Source organism: Triticum urartu, chromosome 6, assembly GCF_003073215.2.
Source record: "Triticum urartu cultivar G1812 chromosome 6, Tu2.1, whole genome shotgun sequence".
NCBI lineage: Eukaryota > Viridiplantae > Streptophyta > Magnoliopsida > Poales > Poaceae > Triticum > Triticum urartu.
Genome location: NC_053027.1, coordinates 372,022,470 through 372,041,279, shown reverse-complemented (window position 1 = coordinate 372,041,279; position 18,810 = coordinate 372,022,470). Strand labels below are relative to the sequence as shown.

Here is an 18,810-nt window from a genome sequence, read left to right as displayed (position 1 = left end):
AAGGTATTTGTGAGTAAGAGATACTGATCGCATTGGTCATGGAGGAAAGTGGTGAGGCCTGCATTATGAGCCAATTCATGAAAATCTTCATAAATCCCGGCTGCTCTCAAGAAATCCTCGGTAGGTCATTCACACGCCCGAACCTCCGCGGTGCGTGGCAAATTATACTTAGGCTTCGGTGCCTTTTCCTTCGAGCTTTGGCTCGATGAGCCCCTCAATAATATCTTCATCATTTTTTGAAAAATTCTGAAATTTTTAGTAACTTCAAAATAGAAGTAAACCAAACTCAATAATATTGATAGCAACCACTCCTACAAGTGCCTAGGGCCTATATCATGCATCAAAACTACTTTTGACCATATAAATTTGACATGCAAGCTCAAGAACAGGGTCACCTAAGCAGCAAAAATTTGCAATGAATAAAGCATTAGAACAAAAACTAATTAGACCGATGGAGGAGTCACATACCAAGGAACAATCTCCCCAAGCAGTTTTGTGAGAGGTGGTTTGAGCAAGGAGATCGAAAATGGCAGCAAAGAGGGCTGGAACTCGTGCTTGAGTTGGTTTTTCGTGTTTGTGGGAGGAAGAAGAAGAGGATGGATGCAGGAATAAGTGGAGGAGGGCCACCGTGGGCCCACGAGGCAGGGGGGGCGCGCCCTAGAGGGGTGGGCGCGCCCTCCACCCTCGTGGCAAGGTGGTTGGCCTCCCTGGTGTATTCTCTGTTCCATAAATCCTCAAATATTCTAGAAAAAATCATATTTAATTTTCAGGGCATTTGGAGAACTTTTATTTTCGACGTATTTTTATATTGCACGGATAATCAGATAACGGATAGACAAATATTTATTTTTATTTTATTTCAACTAAATAACAGAAAGTATAGAGAGGGTACAGAAGGTTGTGCTTCTAGTTTCATCCATGTCATGCTCATCAAAAGGAATCCACTAACAAGGTTGATCAAGTCTTGTTAACAAACTCATTCTGATTAACATGAAACCGGAGAAATTTCGAATAACACTAGGTTACCTCAACGGGGATATGCACATCCCCAATAATAAGTATATCATATTTCTTCTTGACAGTAGGAAGAGGAAATTCAAAACCTCCAAATATAATCGATGGAATTTTTTCGATAGAATTGATACTATGAACTTGAGGTTGTTTCCTCGAAAAGTGTACCGTATGCTCATTGCCATTAACATGAAAAATGACATTGCCTTTGTTGCAATCAATAACAGCCCCTGCAGTATTAAGAAAAGGTCTTCCAAGAATAATAGACATGCTATCGTCCTCGGGAATATCAAGAATAACAAAGTCCGTTAAAATAGTAACGTTTGCAACCACAACAGGCACATCCTCACAAATACCGATAGGTATAACAGTTGATTTATCAGCCATTTGCAAAGATATTTCAGTAGGTGTCAACTTATTCAAGTCAAGTCTACGATATAAAGAGAGAGACATAACACTAACACCGGCTCCAAGATCACATAAAGCAGTTTTAACATAGTTTCTTTTAATGGAGCATCGTATAGTAGGTACTCCTGGATCTCCAAGTTTCTTTGGTATTCCACCCTTAAAAGTATAATTAGCAAGCATAGTGGAAATTTCAGCTTCTGGTATCTTTCTTTTATTTGAAACAATATCTTTCATGTACTTAGCATAAGGATTCATTTTGAGCATATCAGTCAATCACATACGTAAAAAGATAGGTCTAATCATTTTAGCAAAGCGCTCAAAATCCTCATCATCCTTTTTCTTGGATGGTTTGGGAGGAAAAGGCATGGGTTCTGAACCCAAGGTTCTCTTTCTTTACCATGTTTCCTAGCAACAAAGTCTTTCTTATCATAACTTTGATTCTTTGATTGTGGGTTATCAAGATCATCAGCAGGTTCAATTTCTACATCATTATCATTACTAGGTTGAGCATCATCATGAACATTATCAATAGCTTTATCACTAGTTTCAGGTTCATTACCAGGTTGTGTTTCAGCATCACACATAGATATATCATTTGGATTATCAGGTGGTTCATGAAGGAAATATGCCCTAGAGGCAATAATAAAGTTATTATTTATTTCCTTATATCATGATAAATGTTTATTATTCATGCTAGAATTGTATTAACCGAAAACATAATACATGTGTGAATACATAGACAAACATAGTGTCACTAGTATGTCTCTACTTGACTAGCTCGTTGATCGAAGATGGTTAGGTTTCCTAGCCATAGACATGAGTTTTCATTTGATTAACGGGATCACATCATTAGGAGAATGATGTGATTGACTTGACCCATTTCGTTAGCTTAGGACTTGATCGTTTAGTTTGTTGCTATTGCTTTCTTCATGACTTATACATGTTCCTATGACTATGAGATTATGCAACTCTCGTTTACCGAAGGAACACTTTGTGTGCTACCAAACATCACAACGTAACTGGGTGATTATAAAGGTGCTCTACAGGTGTCTCCGAAGGTACTTGTTGGGTTGGCGTATTTCGAGATTAGGATTTGTCGCTCCGATTGTCGGAGAGGTATCTCTGGGCCCTCTCGGTAATGCACATCACATAAGCCTTGCAAGCATTGCAACTAATAAGTTAGCTGCGGGATGATGTATTACGGAACGAGTAAAGAGACTTGCTGGTAATGAGATTAAACTAGGTATTGAGATACCGACGATCAAATCTCGGGCAAGTAACATACCAATGACAAAGGGAACAAACGTATGTTGTTATGCGGTCTAACCGATAAAGATCTTTGTAGAATATGTAGGAGCCAATATGAGCATCCAGGTTCCGCTATTGGTTATTGACCGGAGACGTGTCTCGGTCATGTCTACATTGTTCTCGAACCCGTAGGGTCCGCATGCTTAATGTTACGATGACAGTTTCATTATGAGTTTATATATTTTGATGTACCGAAGGTTGTTCGGAGTCCCGGATGTGATCACAGACTTGACGAGGAGTCTCGAAATGGTCGAGACATAAAGATCGATATATTGGACGACTGTATTTGGACACCGGAAAGGTTCCGGGTGAGATTGGGACAATACCGGATCACCGGGAGGTTATCGGAACCCCCCGGGAGGTATATGGGCCTTATTGGGCCTTAGTGGAAAGGAGGGGAAAGGAGCAAGGGAGGGGGCACGCCCCCCCCCAAGCCCAATCCGAATTGGGAGGGGGGCCGGCCCCCCTTTCGTTCCTCCCTCCTTCCTCTTCCTTCCCTCTCCTACTCCTAATAGGAAAAAGGGGAGTCCTACTCCCTGTGGGAGTTGGACTCCCCCCTAAGGCGCGCCACCCTCCTTGGCCGGCCCCTCCTCCACTCCTTTATATACGGGGGCAGGAGGGCACCCCATAGACACAACAATTGATCATTGATCTCTTAGCCGTGTGCGGTGCCCCCCTCCACTATAATCCTCGATAATATTGTAGTGGTGCTTAGGCGAAGCCCTACGACTGTAAAACATCAAGATCGTCACCACGCCGTCGTGCTGACGGAACTCATCCCCGACACTTTGCTGGATCAGAATCCGGGGATCATCATCGAGCTGAACGTGTGCTAGAACTCGGAGGTGCCATAGTTTCGGTGCTTGATCGGTCGGGCCGTGAAGACGTACGACTACATCAACCGCGTTGTGCTAACGCTTCCGCTTCCGGTCTACGAGGGTACGTAGACAACACTCTCCCCTCTCGTTGCTATGCATCACCATGATCTTGCGTGTGCGTAGGAATTCTTTTGAAATTACTACGTTCCCCAACAGTGGCATCCGAGCCTAGGTTTTATGCGTTGATGTTATGCACGAGTAGAACACAAGTGAGTTGTGGGCGATATAAGTCATACTACTTACCAGCATGTCATTTGGTTCGACGGTATTGTTGGATGAAGCGGCCCGGACCGACATTACGCGTACGCTTATGCGAGACTGGTTCTACCGACGTGCTTTGCACACAGGTGGCTGGCGGGTGTCAGTTTCTCCAACTTTAGTTGAACCGAGTGTGGCTACGCCCGGTCCTTGCGAAGGTTAAAACAGCACCAACTTGACAAACTATCGTTGTGGTTTTGATGCGTAGGTAAGAACGGTTCTTGCTAAGCCCGTAGCAGCCACGTAAAACTTGCAACAACAAAGTAGAGGACGTCTAACTTGTTTTTGCAGGGCATGTTGTGATGTGATATGGTCAAGACATGATGCTAAATTTTATTGTATGAGATGATCATGTTTTGTAACTGAGTTATCAGCAACTGGCAGGAGCCATAGTGTTGTCGCTTTATTGTATGCAATGCAATTGCGCTGTAATGCTTTACTTTATCACTAAGCGGTAGCGATAGTCGTGGAAGCATAAGATTGGCGAGACGACAACGATGCTACGATGGTGATCAAGGTGTTGCGCCGGTGACGATGGTGATCATGACGGTGCTTCGAAGATGGAGATCACAAGCACAAGATGATGATGGCCATATCATATCACTTATATTGATTGCATGTGATGTTTATCTTTTATGCATCTTATCTTGCTTTGATTGACGGTAGCATTATAAGATGATCCCTCACTAAATTATCAAAGTATAAGTGTTCTCCCTAAGTATGCACCGTTGCGAAAGTTCTTCGTGCTGAGACACCACGTGATGATCGGGTGTGATAGGCTCTACGTTCAAATCCAATGGGTGCAAAACAGTTGCACACACGGAATACTCAGGTTTAACTTGACGAGCCTAGCATATAACAGATATGGCCTCGGAACACGGAGACCGAAAGGTCAAGCGTGAATCATATAGTAGATATGATCAACATATTGATGTTCACCATTGATACTACTCCATCTCACGTGATGATCGGACATGGTTTAGTTGATTTGGATCATGTGATCACTTAGAGGATTAGAGGGATATCTTTCTAAGTGGGAGTTCTTAAGTAATACGATTAATTGAACTTAAATTTATCATGAACTTAGTACCTGATAGTATCTTGCTTGTCTATGTTTGATTGTAGATAGATGGCTCGTGTTGTTGTTCCGTTGAATTTTAATGCGTTCCTTGAGAAAGCAAAGTTGAAAGATGATGGTAGCAATTACACGGACTGGGTCCGTAACTTGAGGATTATCCTCATTGCTGCACAGAAGAATTACGTCCTGGAAGCACCGCTAAGTGCCAAGCCTGCTGCAAGAGCAACACCAGATGTTATGAACGTCTGGCAGAGCAAAGCTGATGACTACTCGATAGTTCAGTGTGCCATGCTTTACGGCTTAGAACCGGGTCTTCAACGACGTTTTGAACGTCATGGAGCATATGAGATGTTCCAGAAGTTGAAGTTAATATTTCAAGCAAATGCCCGGATTGAGAGATATGAAGTCTCCAATAAGTTCTATAGCTGCAAGATGGAGGAGAATAGTTCTGTCAGTGAACATATACTCAAAATGTCTGGGTATCATAATCACTTGACTCAACTGGGGGTTAATCTTCCTGTTGATAGTGTCATTGACAGAGTTCTTCAATCACTGCCACCAAGCTACAAAAGCTTCGTGATGAACTATAATATGCAAGGGATGAATAAGACTATTCCTGAGCTCTTCGCAATGCTAAAAGCCGCGGAGGTAGAAATCAAAAAGGAGCATCAGGTGTTGATGGTCAATAAGACCACTAGTTTCAAGAAAAAGGGCAAAGGGAAGAAGAAAGGGAACTTCAAGAAGAACAGCAAACAAGTTGCTGCTCAGGAGAAGAAACCCAAGTCTAGACCTAAGCCTGAAACTGAGTGCTTCTACTGCAAGCAGACTGGTCACTGGAAGCGGAACTGCCCCAAGTATTTGGCGGATAAGAAGGATGGCAAAGTGAACAAAGGTATATGTGATATACATGTTATTGACGTGTACCTTACTAATGCTCGCAGTAGCACCTGGGTATTTGATACTGGTTCTGTTGCTAACATTTGCAACTCGAAACAGGGGCTACGGATCAAGCGAAGATTGGCTAAGGACGAGGTGACGATGTGCGTGGGAAATGGTTCCAGAGTCGATGTGATCGCGGTCGGCACACTACCTCTACATCTACCTTCGGGATTAGTATTAGACCTAAATAATTGTTATTTGGTGCCAGCGTTGAGCATGAACATTATATCTGGATCTTGTTTGATGCGAGACGGTTATTCATTTAAATCAGAGAATAATGGTTGTTCTATTTATATGAGTAATATCTTTTATGGTCATGCACCCTTAAAGAGTGGTCTATTTTTGATGAATCTCGATAGTAGTGATACACATATTCATAATGTTGAAATCAAAAGATGCAGAGTTGATAATGATAGTGCAACTTATTTGTGGCACTGCCGTTTAGGTCATATCGGTATAAAGCGCATGAAGAAACTCCATACTAATGGACTTTTGGAACCACTTGATTATGAATCACTTGGTACTTGCGAACCGTGCCTCATGGGTAAGATGACTAAAACGCCGTTCTCTGGTACTATGGAGAGAGCAAAGGATTTGTTGGAAATCATACATACAGATGTATGTGGTCCAATGAATGTTGAGGCTCGTGGCGGATATCGTTATTTTCTCACCTTCGCAAATGATTTAAGCAGATATGGGTATATCTACTTAATGAAACATAAGTCTGAAACATTTGAGAAGTTCAAAGAATTTCAGAGTGAAGTTGAAAATAATCGTAACAAGAAAATAAAGTTTCTACGATCTGATCGTGGAGGAGAATATTTGAGTTACGAGTTTGGTCTACATTTGAAACAATGCAGAATAGTTTCGCAACTCACGCCATCCGGAACACCACAGTGTAATGGTGTGTCCGAACGTCGTAATCGTACTTTATTAGATATGGTGCGATCTATGATGTCTCTTACTGATTTACCGTTATCATTTTGGGGTTATGCTTTAGAGACGGCTGCATTCACGTTAAATAGGACACCATCGAAATCCGTTGAGACGACGCCTTATGAACTGTGGTTTGGCAAGAAACCAAAGTTGTCGTTTCTAAACATTTGGGGCTGCGATGCTTATGTGAAAAAACTTCAACATGATAATCTCGAACCCAAATCGGAGAAATGTGTCTTCATAGGATACCCAAAGGAGACTGTTGGGTACATCTTCTATCACAGACCCGAAGGCAAGACTTTTGTTGCTAAATTCGGAGTTTTTCTAGAGAAGGAGTTTCTCTCGAAAGAAGTGAGTGGGAGAAAAGTAGAACTTGATGAGGTAACTGTACCTACTCCCTTATTGGAAAGCAGTACATCACAGAAACCGGTTTCTGTGACACCTACACCAATTAGTGAGGAAGCTAATGATAATGATCATGAAACTTCAGATCAATTTACTACCGAACCTCGTAGATCAACCAGAGTAAGATCCGCACCAGAGTGGTATGGTAATCCTGTTCTGAAAGTCATGCTACTAGATCATGATGAACCTACGAACTATGAAGAAGCGATGGTGAGCCCATATTCCGCAAAATGGCTAGAAGCCATGAAATCTGAGATGGGATCCATGTATGAGAACAAAGTGTGGACTTTGGTTGACTTGCCCGTTGATCGGCAAGCAATTGATTATAAATGGATCTTCAAGAAGAAGACTGACGCTGATGGTAATGTTACTGTCTATAAAGCTCAACTTGTTGCAAAAGGTTTTGGACAAGTTCAAGGGATTGACTACGATGAGACCTTCTCACCCGTAGCGATGCTTAAGTCTGTCTGAATCATGTTAGCAATTGCCGCATTTTATGATTATGAAATTTGGCAAATGGATGTCAAAACTGCATTCCTGAATGGATTTCTGGAAGAAGAGTTGTATATGATGCAACCAGAAGGTTTTGTCGATCCAAAGGGAACTAACAAAGTGTGCAAGCTCCAGCGATCCATTTATGGACTGGTGCAAGCCTCTCGGAGTTGGAATAAACGCTTTGATAGTGTGATCAAAGCATTTGGTTTTATACAGACTTTTGGAGAAGTCTGTATTTACAAGAAAGTGAGTGGGAGCTCTGTAGCATTTCTGATATTATATGTGGATGACATATTATTGATTGGAAATAATATAGAATTTCTGGATAGCATAAAGGGATACTTGAATAAGAGTTTTTCAATGAAAGACCTCGGTGAAGCTGCTTACATATTGGGCATTAAGATCTATAGAGATAGATCAAGACGCTTAATTGGACTTTCACAAAGCACATACCTTGACAAGGTTTTGAAGAAGTTCAAAATGGATCAAGCAAAGAAAGGGTTCTTGCCTGTGTTACAAGGTGTGAAATTGAGTAAGACTCAATGTCCGACCACCGCAGAAGATAGAGAGAAAATGCAAGATGTTCCCTATGCTTCAGCCATAGGCTCTATCATGTATGCAATGATGTGTACCAGACCTGATGTGTGCCTTGCTATAAGTCTAGCAGGGAGGTACCAAAATAATCCAGGAGTGGATCACTGGACAGCGGTCAAGAACATCCTAAAATACCTGAAAAGGACTAAGGATATGTTTCTCGTATATGGAGGTGACAAAGAGCTCATCATAAATGGTTACGTTGATGCAAGCTTTGACACTGATCCGGACGATTCTAAATCGCAAACCGGATACGTGTTTACATTGAACGGTGGAGCTGTCAGTTGGTGCAGTTCTAAACAAAGCATCATGGCGGGATCTACATGTGAAGCGGAGTACATGGCTACTTCGGAAGCAGCAAATGAAGGAGTCTGGATGAAGGAGTTCATATCCGATCTAGGTGTCATACCTAGTGCATCGGGTCCAATGAAAATCTTTTGTGACAATACTGGAGCAATTGCCTTGGCAAAGGAATCCAGATTTCACAAGAGAACCAAACACATCAAGAGACACTTCAACTCCATCCATGATCAAGTCAAGGAGGGAGACATAGAGATTTGCAAAATACATACGGGTCTGAATGTGGCAGACCTGTTGACTAAGCCTCTTCCACGAGCAAAACATGATCAGCACCAAGACTCCATGGGTGTTAGAATCATTACAATGTAATCTAGATTATTGACTCTAGTGCAAGTGGGAGACTGAAGGAAATATGCCCTAGAGGCAATAATAAAGTTGTTATTTGTATTTCCTTATATCATGATAAATGTTTATTATTAATCATGTACGGAGCATATTTCCAACAAAAACCAGATAGATCAGCTTCTCCGGGTCTCTTGATGCCTCTACCAATTCCTCGCGAGTCTTGGGATCTCATTACCATGGATTTCGTGGACCGGCTGCCGCAATCGGGGCAATTCAACTGCCTGCTGGTGGTCGTGGATAAGCGCACGCGATTTGCCCATTTTCTTCCTCTGGCGCACCCTTATACTGCTGCCAAGGTGGCTGTTCTGTATATGCAGCAGTTATACAAGCTGCATGGATTCCCTGGAGCCATTGTGTCTGACCGAGACCCGTTGTTTACCAGCCACTTTTGGCAAGAGTTGTTCAAGTATGCCGGAACGGAGATGTGCATGAGCACGGCAAATCACCCACAAACGGATGGCCAGACGGAGAGAGTCAACCAGTGCATCGAGACCTCCCCGAGGTGTTTCGTTCAAGCATGTCCCAAAAATGGAGCTTTTGGATTCCGTTGGCACAGTTCTGGTATAATTCCTCGTACCACTCCGCAATAGGCACGACTCCTTTCAAGGCGATGTTCGGGTGAGAGCCTAGGCACTGGGGAATCACATCAACCACTTCCTATACGGTACCTGCACTGTAGTCCTGGCTTGAAGAGCGCAAGGTGATGCAAGGAGTAATCCAACAGCAACTCCATCGAGCCCGTCAACTCATGAAGGATCAAGCAGATAAGAAACGCAGTTCAAGGTGGGTGACCAAGTCTTCCTCAAGCTGCAGCCGTACATCCAATCTTCGGTTGCCCCCCGCGCAAACCACAAGCTCTCCTACAAGTTCTACAGACTGTTTCCCATCATCGCCAAGGTCAGACGTCGCTTACGAGCTCAAGCTGCCACCTCAAGCTGCGGTGCATCCCGTGTTCCACATCTCGCAGCTCCGGCAAGCACTCCTACCGGGCATCACTGCATCGTCGACACTGCCATCGACGGAGGAGGACCTCGCCGTACCCACGGTCGTCATGAGTTCAAGATGGCGCAAGAAGAATGGAGAAATGAAGGAGCAAGTTCAAGTGCAGTGGTCGACTCCGACGATCGGCACCATCTGGGAGGACAAGGAGGCATTGCACACGCGCTTCCCGCACGCGGAGGCTTGGGGACAAGCCTCTTTTGAAGGAGAAGGGAGTATTAGCGACCCCGCCCAAGAATGTTCTTTCCTAGAAGTATCTAGTTATGAATCTAGAGCCTCATTTCTGACTCAATGAATTACAGAAGTTCAGACCGCACAAGATAATTATGATTTTGTGGAATTCTCCTGTTGAAAATTCTGTTCAGAAAATCTTGAGTCTTAAAATATCACATAAAAAATATTACATGTGTGGATATAAATCTCGTTGTGTGGAGAAGATATTTCTGTCTCTTGCTGGCGTTTTTTTTTGGATGACGGAGTCTCTTGCTGGCGGTTGGTTGTATTGGGGAATCCGATAAGAGGCCTCATCCGATGGGTTTGGCTCACCTGCAGGGTTCCCAGCAGGAATTACCGTGCAGGGCCAATATACGAGAGCCACGTGTCCTTGTGGACCCGCCGCTTGAATTAAATTAGAATTATTTTGTTTCTTCTTTACTGCTCCGGTCTTTCTCACCCCTATAACGATTGCTGGCGCTGATGGTTCTTGCTCGTCGGACTATGACGCCACTGCCAGTCAAGGATTACAACTGCTCATTTTATTTCTTTTGCTCGTCACTACGAAGAGCCCTTCGCCGCAGGCGTCTTTATGCGTCATCTCTGTTATCACTTGGCCCATGCCGCTGGCCGCCTGGGATCCCTTCTCCCACCGCGCCTCACCGTCGTTCGAGCACGTTCCCACCGTCTAGCCCTTAGGCACGGCCACAAATGTTTTCTTTGTTGATGCATATTGGATTTGTTTTTTTGAAGGTCACCCGGGGGGGGGGGGGCAAAGCCCCCCACCTGAATTTTCATTTTCTTATTGAACAACAGCTAGGAGGGCAAGGATTTCGTACATGCGGTTTTTACGAAGTATCCCGGTTGTGTGTGTGTAGGTCACCGTCTCATGTTGGATTTGTGAGGTCAATTAACACCTCCCCGTCAAATTAATTGAGCCAAAGCAATCTAAATGAGGAGATTAAGAAGCCGCCATTTTTTGTCTATTGGAGCATCGCCATGTTAATCTCCCGTTCCTGCGAGATTCAGTCTAAGTGATGGATGTCTATCATAACAAGCAAACATAATGATTTAACCACGGAGTGGATACATGAATGCCAATGGATGGATCTCTCTGGGTTTCACTTTCACCACGCTAGCCACAGCAGAAGCGCGGCCATGTCCCGGTGCCCCTGCTGCTCGCCGCTCCCTCTCTGCAGTCTGAACCAACAAAAATCAGTTCATTGTTCCATCCGTTCTGTCGATCGGTACCAAATTAAAAGAGGTTAAGTTTTGAGTGAAACATTACCGGATCGTTGGCGGAGAGTGCAGGGCCGGATACATCCTTGACGGTGGAGGGTGTGGCTCGAGTGCGACGGGGCGCGGGCAGGCTGAGCGGCTCCGGCGCCGGCACGGGACGCGGGCGTCTTCTTCTTGCCACTCTGCTTGTGCTTGTGCTTGTTCTTGGACGGGGCCACGGAGGGGGCATCGCCATGGGAGGCAGCACGGCGGGAAGGACCGGAGCAGCATGACGACCTCGATGGGCCAGTGGTGTCACAGTCCGACGAGCAAGAACTATCAGCACCGACAATCGTTCTGGGGGTGAGAAAGACCGGAGGAGTAAAGAAGAAACAAAATAATTCTAATTTAATTCAAGCTACGGGTCGACAAGGACAAGTGGCTCTCGTATATTGGCCCTGCACGGTAATTCCTGCTGGAAACCCCGCAGGTGAGCCGAACCCTCATCCGATAATATGCCCTGGGAATTTAGGTGCCGAATATTCCTTTTCATAACCCAACTCCAACTCGGGTTAGAAAACCAAACCGGGGAGTTTCGGTGCCGGATATTCGTTTCCGTAACTCAACCAGGGTTAGAAGCCCGAACCGCAGCTATATGTTCCCAATTCCTCCACAGAGTGCGTTCTGGAAGGTAGTCACAGAGCGATGGGCCATCGTATCCTCTGGCCCACATGTCATGCTCACGAGACTACGAGACTGTACTGCTTCCTCACGTGGGTTTAATAAACACGCAACCAATTGCAGAGGACGAGCGTGAGGCTCATGGTTTTGGCCTTCAATTGTTTGGTCCACCAAACCAAGACGGAAGGAAACAGTGATGTCTCAAAAAGAAAAAAAGATGGAAGGAAACAGCACAAGGATCGATCCATCTGACATCTGGGCCAACCTGGATTTGGTCCCACGCGTCACTCGGAGTGGACGGATAGCTTGGTAGCGAAACTGCGTGCACGAATCCGATCGGCAAAAAGAATCCGATCGGCAAAAGCACACCGCGACGGAGGAACGAGCGGTCCACGCCCCTAGCGAGGGACGCGTCTACCTCACCCACCAATTCTCCTACCCGCGCCTCTGACGATACATCGCGGACGTGTGGGCCAGGTGGCTGCTCTGGCCCGCAAACCAGACCTGGCCCGAAACCGTCAGTGGCACAGCCTGTAGGCGTGTTGCCCCCGCGCCCGTCACCGCGAGCCACCTAATCTCTTTCCTCTCTTGCCATAAACTGCGGGTGCTAGGGTTAGAGACGCACGGAATTCGTTCCTGCGCACCGGAAGACCAAACCAATTGGCACCGCCGCCTTCGTCTTGAGAGCTTCGTTCGGTAGCGATGGAGTGCCTTGCCGAGATGCCGCATGCGCCGCTCGACCGCCGCCCGCGCAAGCGGCAGCGCCTTGGCTGGGATGTCGGCCCCGAGATCCCTCAGGTATAACCCCGATCCGGACGCGGTTCTTTTCCTCTTACCCTGCAGATCTGCAGGGTAGTAGCTTGTTTGTGTTGATTAGTAGTTGCTGTGATTTCGATTTCAATCGTTTCGATAGGTAGCGCATGCAGATCTCCCTAAGTAGAGCCTGGTTTCTACTTAGATTGGAGTGCTTTTGCTAATCTGGCCATGCACTTTTCTTCTGTTTTCGGATTAGGGCCTGGGTTGGCCGAAGTATCCTTTAATTTTTGCCCGTGTAAAATTAATATATTTTAGGTATAATATTCCCCAGTTTTTCAATATTTGGCACGCCCTTTGGATCCGTTTATGAGGGTTTGCATACTATCCGATCAAAAAGCAAATGATGATCCAGTATGTTGTTTGCACTTGATTTATGTCGGCCTGTTATTGTAAATTATAATCTGTAGTGCTTAAGTAGGTCATAAGTAATAGATTGTTTCCTGAAGATTTGATATGACTAAGTCTAACGCAATCAGATTCCTCTAGTTTTGTTCTTGCTGCAGATATTTTGTAGCAATTGTAAAATATTTTACAGTCTCTGAACATAATTTATCTCCTGAATTTGGTTGTTGCAAAATGGAATTTCTTTTACAAACTTTATGCATAATCTTTTATAATTGTCTTCTGGTGCAGCTAAAAAAACTGTGTGGGGAAGAAGTCGCAAATGTAATTAGTGCTATGACAATGGGGCTATCTTCTGGTGGTATTGTTTCCTCTCAGGAGACCCAAGGGCTTTTTCGTTTTGTGACGCCTCCTCTGAGAGAAGATGACAAGGATGGACATTATGTTTTTGCTGTGGGAGACAACCTGACATCACGCTGTAATTACCTTCTCACAAGTTTGTTTGTTTATTTCTGAACTGAGTGGCGTTTTACATATCTTTGTTCTTATGGTTTGTATCTATGTCTGCAGATAGGATTAATGCAAAAATGGGTGAAGGTCAGTTTTGGACAGCCGCCTTTACATCTGTTGATGTGTCAGAATTCTCAAGGCGTTTCTTGCGCACTGCTATTGTTGACGTTGGCAGGATGTGCTCATAATTGATTACGTGTTTGCAAATACATCAGGTACCTTTGGTCAGGTGTTGGAATGTTGGGACAGGGAACGGAAAGAAATGGTTGCTATTAAGATCATCAGAGGAATTAAGAAGTACAGGGATGCTGCAATGATAGAAATTGGCATGCTCGAGCAGCTTTGTAAATATGAAAAAAGCAGATCCAGGTGAGTCCTCAGTTTTACTTTCACAATTCCTGCCGTGTATATTTTATTCCTGTGTGTGATTTACTTTGTTAAGATTGCCTGTATATAAGCTGGTCTATTTTGCAGTTGTGTTCAAATTCGGAACTGGTTTGACTATCGTAACCATATCTGTATTGTAAGTACATCATTAGATTATGGCAGAGTTATCAACTAACCACAAGAGATAACCCTGAGCTTAAACATTGGTGAATTTGAATGAATGGTGGGCAGGTCTGTGAGAAGCTTGGGCCAAGCTTATATGATTTTCTGCGGAAAAACAGTTACCGCTCATTCCCAGTTGCCATAGTTCGGGAGGTTGCCAAACAACTGTTGGAATGTCTAGCATGTGTGTGCACACTTCCGCCACCCCTTGTACCTGCAGTAGTATGCTATTGTAGATCATTATTCCATTATTTTAGGGTGTCATCTGTTGATGACTGTTTTTAATTATTTGATCATGATCGCTAGGATTATCTAACGTGCTTTTGTCAAATATTTATCTTCTCTGTAATGTGTGTTGCAGTTATGCATGATTTGCGCCTCATTCACACTGATTTAAAGCCCGAGAACATTCTTCTTGTTTCTCCGGAGTACATTAAAGTTCCTGATTACAAAGTATACTTTATTCTTTTACTAACTTGACCTTGCAGTTATAAATTATTCAACTTAGATTATTGTGTATGCTGTTTGTGCTAATTCTTTGCTAATAACTGCTAGGTTTCATCCCGTTCACCGAAGGAGGGATCCTACTACAAGCGTGTGCCCAAGTCCAGTTCAATAAAGGTTATTGATTTTGGCAGCACAACATATGACCAGCAGGACCAGACCTATGTCGTTTCTACTAGGCATTATCGTGCTCCGGAAGTTATCCTGGGTATCTTTCTCGCCCAGTGCAAAGGCTCTTCCCTTCAGCTAGATTTTGGGGTTGTAAGTTATTTATATTTGCCATGGTGGATGTTGTTCAGGACTTGGATGGAGTTACCCATGTGATATCTGGAGCGTTGGGTGTATACTAGTTGAACTCTGCACGGTATGTCATTGGGGCTTACTGTCATCTGTCATCAAATCACAAGGATAGAGTTTTTGAGTTACCAGAGGTACTGCAGGGAGAGGCGCTGTTTCAAACCCATGAAAATTTGGAGCATCTTGCTATGATGGAGAGGGTGCTTGGGCCGTTGCCATATCACATGCTCAAGAAGGCCGAGTATGTTGCTGTCCTTGATCCATACCAGTGTCGTAAGCTTTCAGCCATGCAAGAGAATTACTCAAACTATGTGTTTTGTTGTTCCTTTTATGTAGTCGACATGGTGAGAAATATGTGAGGAAGGGCCGTTTAAACTGGCCTGAAGGATGTGCTTCACGGGAAAGCATGAAAGCTGTCATGAAGCTGCCTCGGCTTCAGGTATTATCCATATCCTGTTGTCCCCATTCAAATTGTGACCATTTTTAGATTTGTTTGGCTTATGAATCGAACTGATTTTGTGCAAGCAGAATCTGGTGATGCAAAACGTAGAACATTCTGCTGGGGACTTCATCAATCTTTTGCAAGGGCTGCTGAGTTATGATCCAGCAAGCCGCCTAACGGCCCAAGAGGCCCTTGAGCATCCATTCTTGACGGAGCTGAGTGAGCGAAGAAGATGATGTGCCCAAGATCCTAGCATCTGCCATGTCGCTAACTTATAACTTGTATGTTTGAGCCGTGACTTCCATTTGTCGTGTTCATGGAATGTCAGAGATTCCATTCTCTCTTCCATGGAATGGAAGAAATAATTAAATTAGATAGGATTTAACAGTAGCTTTCTCATTGCATTACGTGCTTGTGTAACCTGCTCGTTATCTGTACATAGACTTCTGTGTATGTAATCAAGATGAGATTCTCTCGATGAATATATTTTGAGAGAGAATTCCTTATTTGGCCCTACCTTAAAATTTGGTGATCCATTCTTGACGGAGCTGAGTGAGCGAAGAAGATGATGTGCCCAAGATCCTAGCATCTGCCATGTTGCTAACTTATAACTTGTATGTTTGAGCCGTGTCTTCCATTTGTCGTGTTCATGGAATGTCAGAGATTCCATTCTCTCTTCCATGGAATGGAAGAAATAATTAAATTAGATAGGATTTAACAGTAGCTTTCTCATTGCATTACGTGCTTGTGTAACCTGCTCGTTATCTGTACATATGTTGACTTACGTGTATGCAATCAAGATGAGATTCTCTTGATGAATATATTTGAATATATTTTAAGAGAGAATTCCTTATTTGGCCCTATCTTAAAATTTGATTCCCTTTTTGGCCCTGGTAAACAATTTCTTCCTGTTTTGACACGCACACTTTATTTTGTTCCCTTTATAACATTTTTGTCAGTTTTGATAACTAACACCGTTAAATGCAACATGAAAAGTCCATTTTACCCTTGATGTATTTTGTGACCAAAATTATGAGCTGGAAGTCAAAAGCAATGGCGACGTGGGCGCGTGGGCAGAATGCATCAGTGCCTTGGATTTGCAACGAAATTATATTACAAGATTGTTCTGAGAAACCATATTAATAAGAACCAGTACACTAATTAACATGTACGAGCAGTACGGACATGCACAACAATCTCACGGTTTCTCTCTTCACGCACAGCGTATAGTAGAGATCCATCTCTCAATTTCTCTATTTGCACACAACACACACATCACATCACACACACACAAAGAGCACACACTAGACCATGGAAAGCAGGCAGCCACGGCGACCCAGCTAGCACGCCCCTGTCACCAACGGACCTTCGGTGTAATAACCCTGATTTTTAAGGATATTTATTTTAAGTTGTTGAGTTTAGTTAGATAATTAAATTTGTATTATTTGTTTAAATAAATAATTAAGCAAATAATATATGCTACACCAAGATTAGTGCATGGATAATGGGAAGTTGTACACGAGTGGAGGAAATTCTCCGAAGCTAAGCAGTACGCATGCCAATATAGAGAGAACTTGTGAGAAGAGAAGAATAGATGTGGAGTTTTTCCTCTGGCTCATGTCGGTCTGACTCAGCAGTAGTACAAAGTAAGTACAAGTACAGATTAATCATGAAGTAGCTAGCTAGCTATGTGGCCTGATATTTATGGGATGTACATGCATGTGCTGGCAACACTCTAGAAATACTTAGGACATTCAAATGGCTACGTGGAGACTTTGTATGGTGGCCACAGGTTTGTTTGGCCTTTGCACTAGTGAGAGGGGCAGCAACTGGAGGGTCTCGGGACGTGACATCTGGTGCCGCGACTTGGGCCTGCACAGCGCCGTCTCGACCGTCCATCACTACTTGCCGCGCCCTCCTTCATGCCTCGCGTCACAACTAGATTTTTCTGTTTTTTTTCCAATGTGGTAAAGCAGGGGTAAATAAGACATTTCAAGTCTCATTTGACGGTGTTAACAGCAAAAAGTGACAGAAGTGAATAAAATGAATTTATGATGTCAAAAAGGGAAAAATGAAATTTCTAGAGCCAAATAGAAAACCAGATTTTAAGAAAGGGCCAAATAAGAAATTCTTTCATATTTTGATGGCAACACAATAAATTTGTTGGAAATTCTTTAAGTCGTTAAGCATTTGTGTTTTGAATAAAATTGGCCAATTCAAATAAAACTATGTATCGACAACAATGAAATACGAGCGGGAGCCAAGGTGTACGGACACCTCTGTACTAGTCCAATGGCATTGTGGTCCAAACTATACTTATTACAAATGAAAATACTCCCTCCCTCCCAAAACAAGGGAGAGACTCAACTTTGTACTAACTGACTAAGGACTTACATTATGTAGGCCAAAAGCAGTGCTAAATTCACCTTTTACATATTTGGCACCAGTGCCCTACTTTGCCAGGGCATCGATGCCTCTATGCCTTTATTTTCCGGTGCCACATTCCTTAAGGGCATGTACAATGGGGGAATTGAGGCATTAGGTCTGATTTGTAATCCCTCAATGCAATATCGTGAGGCCACTACTTCCTTAGGCCCCTCTCTTTCTCTTCAAACCATCCCTTCTCAACTCCTATCTGTTCTCATCTGTATGCGCATCTTTTTCTTCCAATCTTGCCAATCCTACCCAAATCAATGAAAATCCTCCTTAAAAAATCTCACCAAATCAAATGCTATGAGACCAGCATCAGCCGCGATCCTGAGCCCGCGCCGCCGGGCTTGACTCATTTATCCATCTCGCGGTGCCGGCCATGGCGACCCTGAGCTCGCACCTTCCGCCCTGGCTGCGCCACCGTGCTCAAGTTGGCGACTATGGCATCGAGGTAAACCTCGCTCACCCCATGGTCGCGACCTAGAGCTCATACTTCTACGTTTGGCCTGTCTGGGAGCTTTCTCCTTTTCCCATTCTCTTACCTTTTCTTGCTTTTGGTTTGGAGAAGCCGCCTGCTCTGCAAGATCCCGTTGTGCTCTGCAAGCTATCGCTTTAGTGCCGCGTTGGCATTCGAGCCTAGCTGGCTTGCAGGGCATCACCTCTGAGGCTAACCATTGGCCATGCCCTGAGGCAATAAAGTAAGCTCGTCACACTGTACTTTCTCAAGCGAAGCAACAACCGGAGACACAGGCTTGGGCTGATCTATTACTACTTTATACGTATGTGGGGTCAAG

At 44.0% G+C, this 18,810-nt stretch overlaps 1 protein-coding gene across 2 annotated transcripts; it reads left to right on the top strand.

The window, feature by feature from the left end:
- Nucleotides 1-12,685: 12,685 nt before the first annotated feature.
- Nucleotides 12,686-16,092, top strand: LOC125513549 (serine/threonine-protein kinase AFC2). 2 transcript variants are annotated; one of them, XM_048678675.1, is made up of 12 exons: nt 12,686-12,924; nt 13,576-13,762; nt 13,855-13,881; nt 14,010-14,163; nt 14,269-14,317; nt 14,413-14,527; nt 14,705-14,796; nt 14,899-15,055; nt 15,147-15,211; nt 15,288-15,385; nt 15,481-15,583; nt 15,673-16,092. In XM_048678675.1, exons 1-12 carry the CDS (start codon nt 12,829-12,831, stop codon nt 15,820-15,822), a joined length of 1,293 nt encoding a protein of 430 aa, XP_048534632.1. In that variant the 5' UTR covers nt 12,686-12,828; the 3' UTR covers nt 15,823-16,092. The 2 variants fall into 2 exon arrangements, with proteins under 2 accessions (XP_048534632.1, XP_048534633.1); XM_048678676.1 differs by lacking the exons at nt 12,686-12,924; nt 14,269-14,317; nt 14,413-14,527.
- Nucleotides 16,093-18,810: the final 2,718 nt, after the last annotated feature.

Excerpts from the sequence above, each read along its gene's own strand:
- LOC125513549 (XM_048678675.1), top strand. The coding sequence starts at position 12,829 with ATGGAGTGCCTTGCCGAGATGCCGCATGCGCCGCTCGACCGCCGCCCG. Across the intron at positions 14,164-14,268 it reads TATGAAAAAAGCAGATCCAG|TTGTGTTCAAATTCGGAACT; the intron begins GTGAGTCCTCAG and ends TCTATTTTGCAG. Across the intron at positions 15,386-15,480 it reads CACATGCTCAAGAAGGCCGA|TCGACATGGTGAGAAATATG; the intron begins GTATGTTGCTGT and ends CCTTTTATGTAG.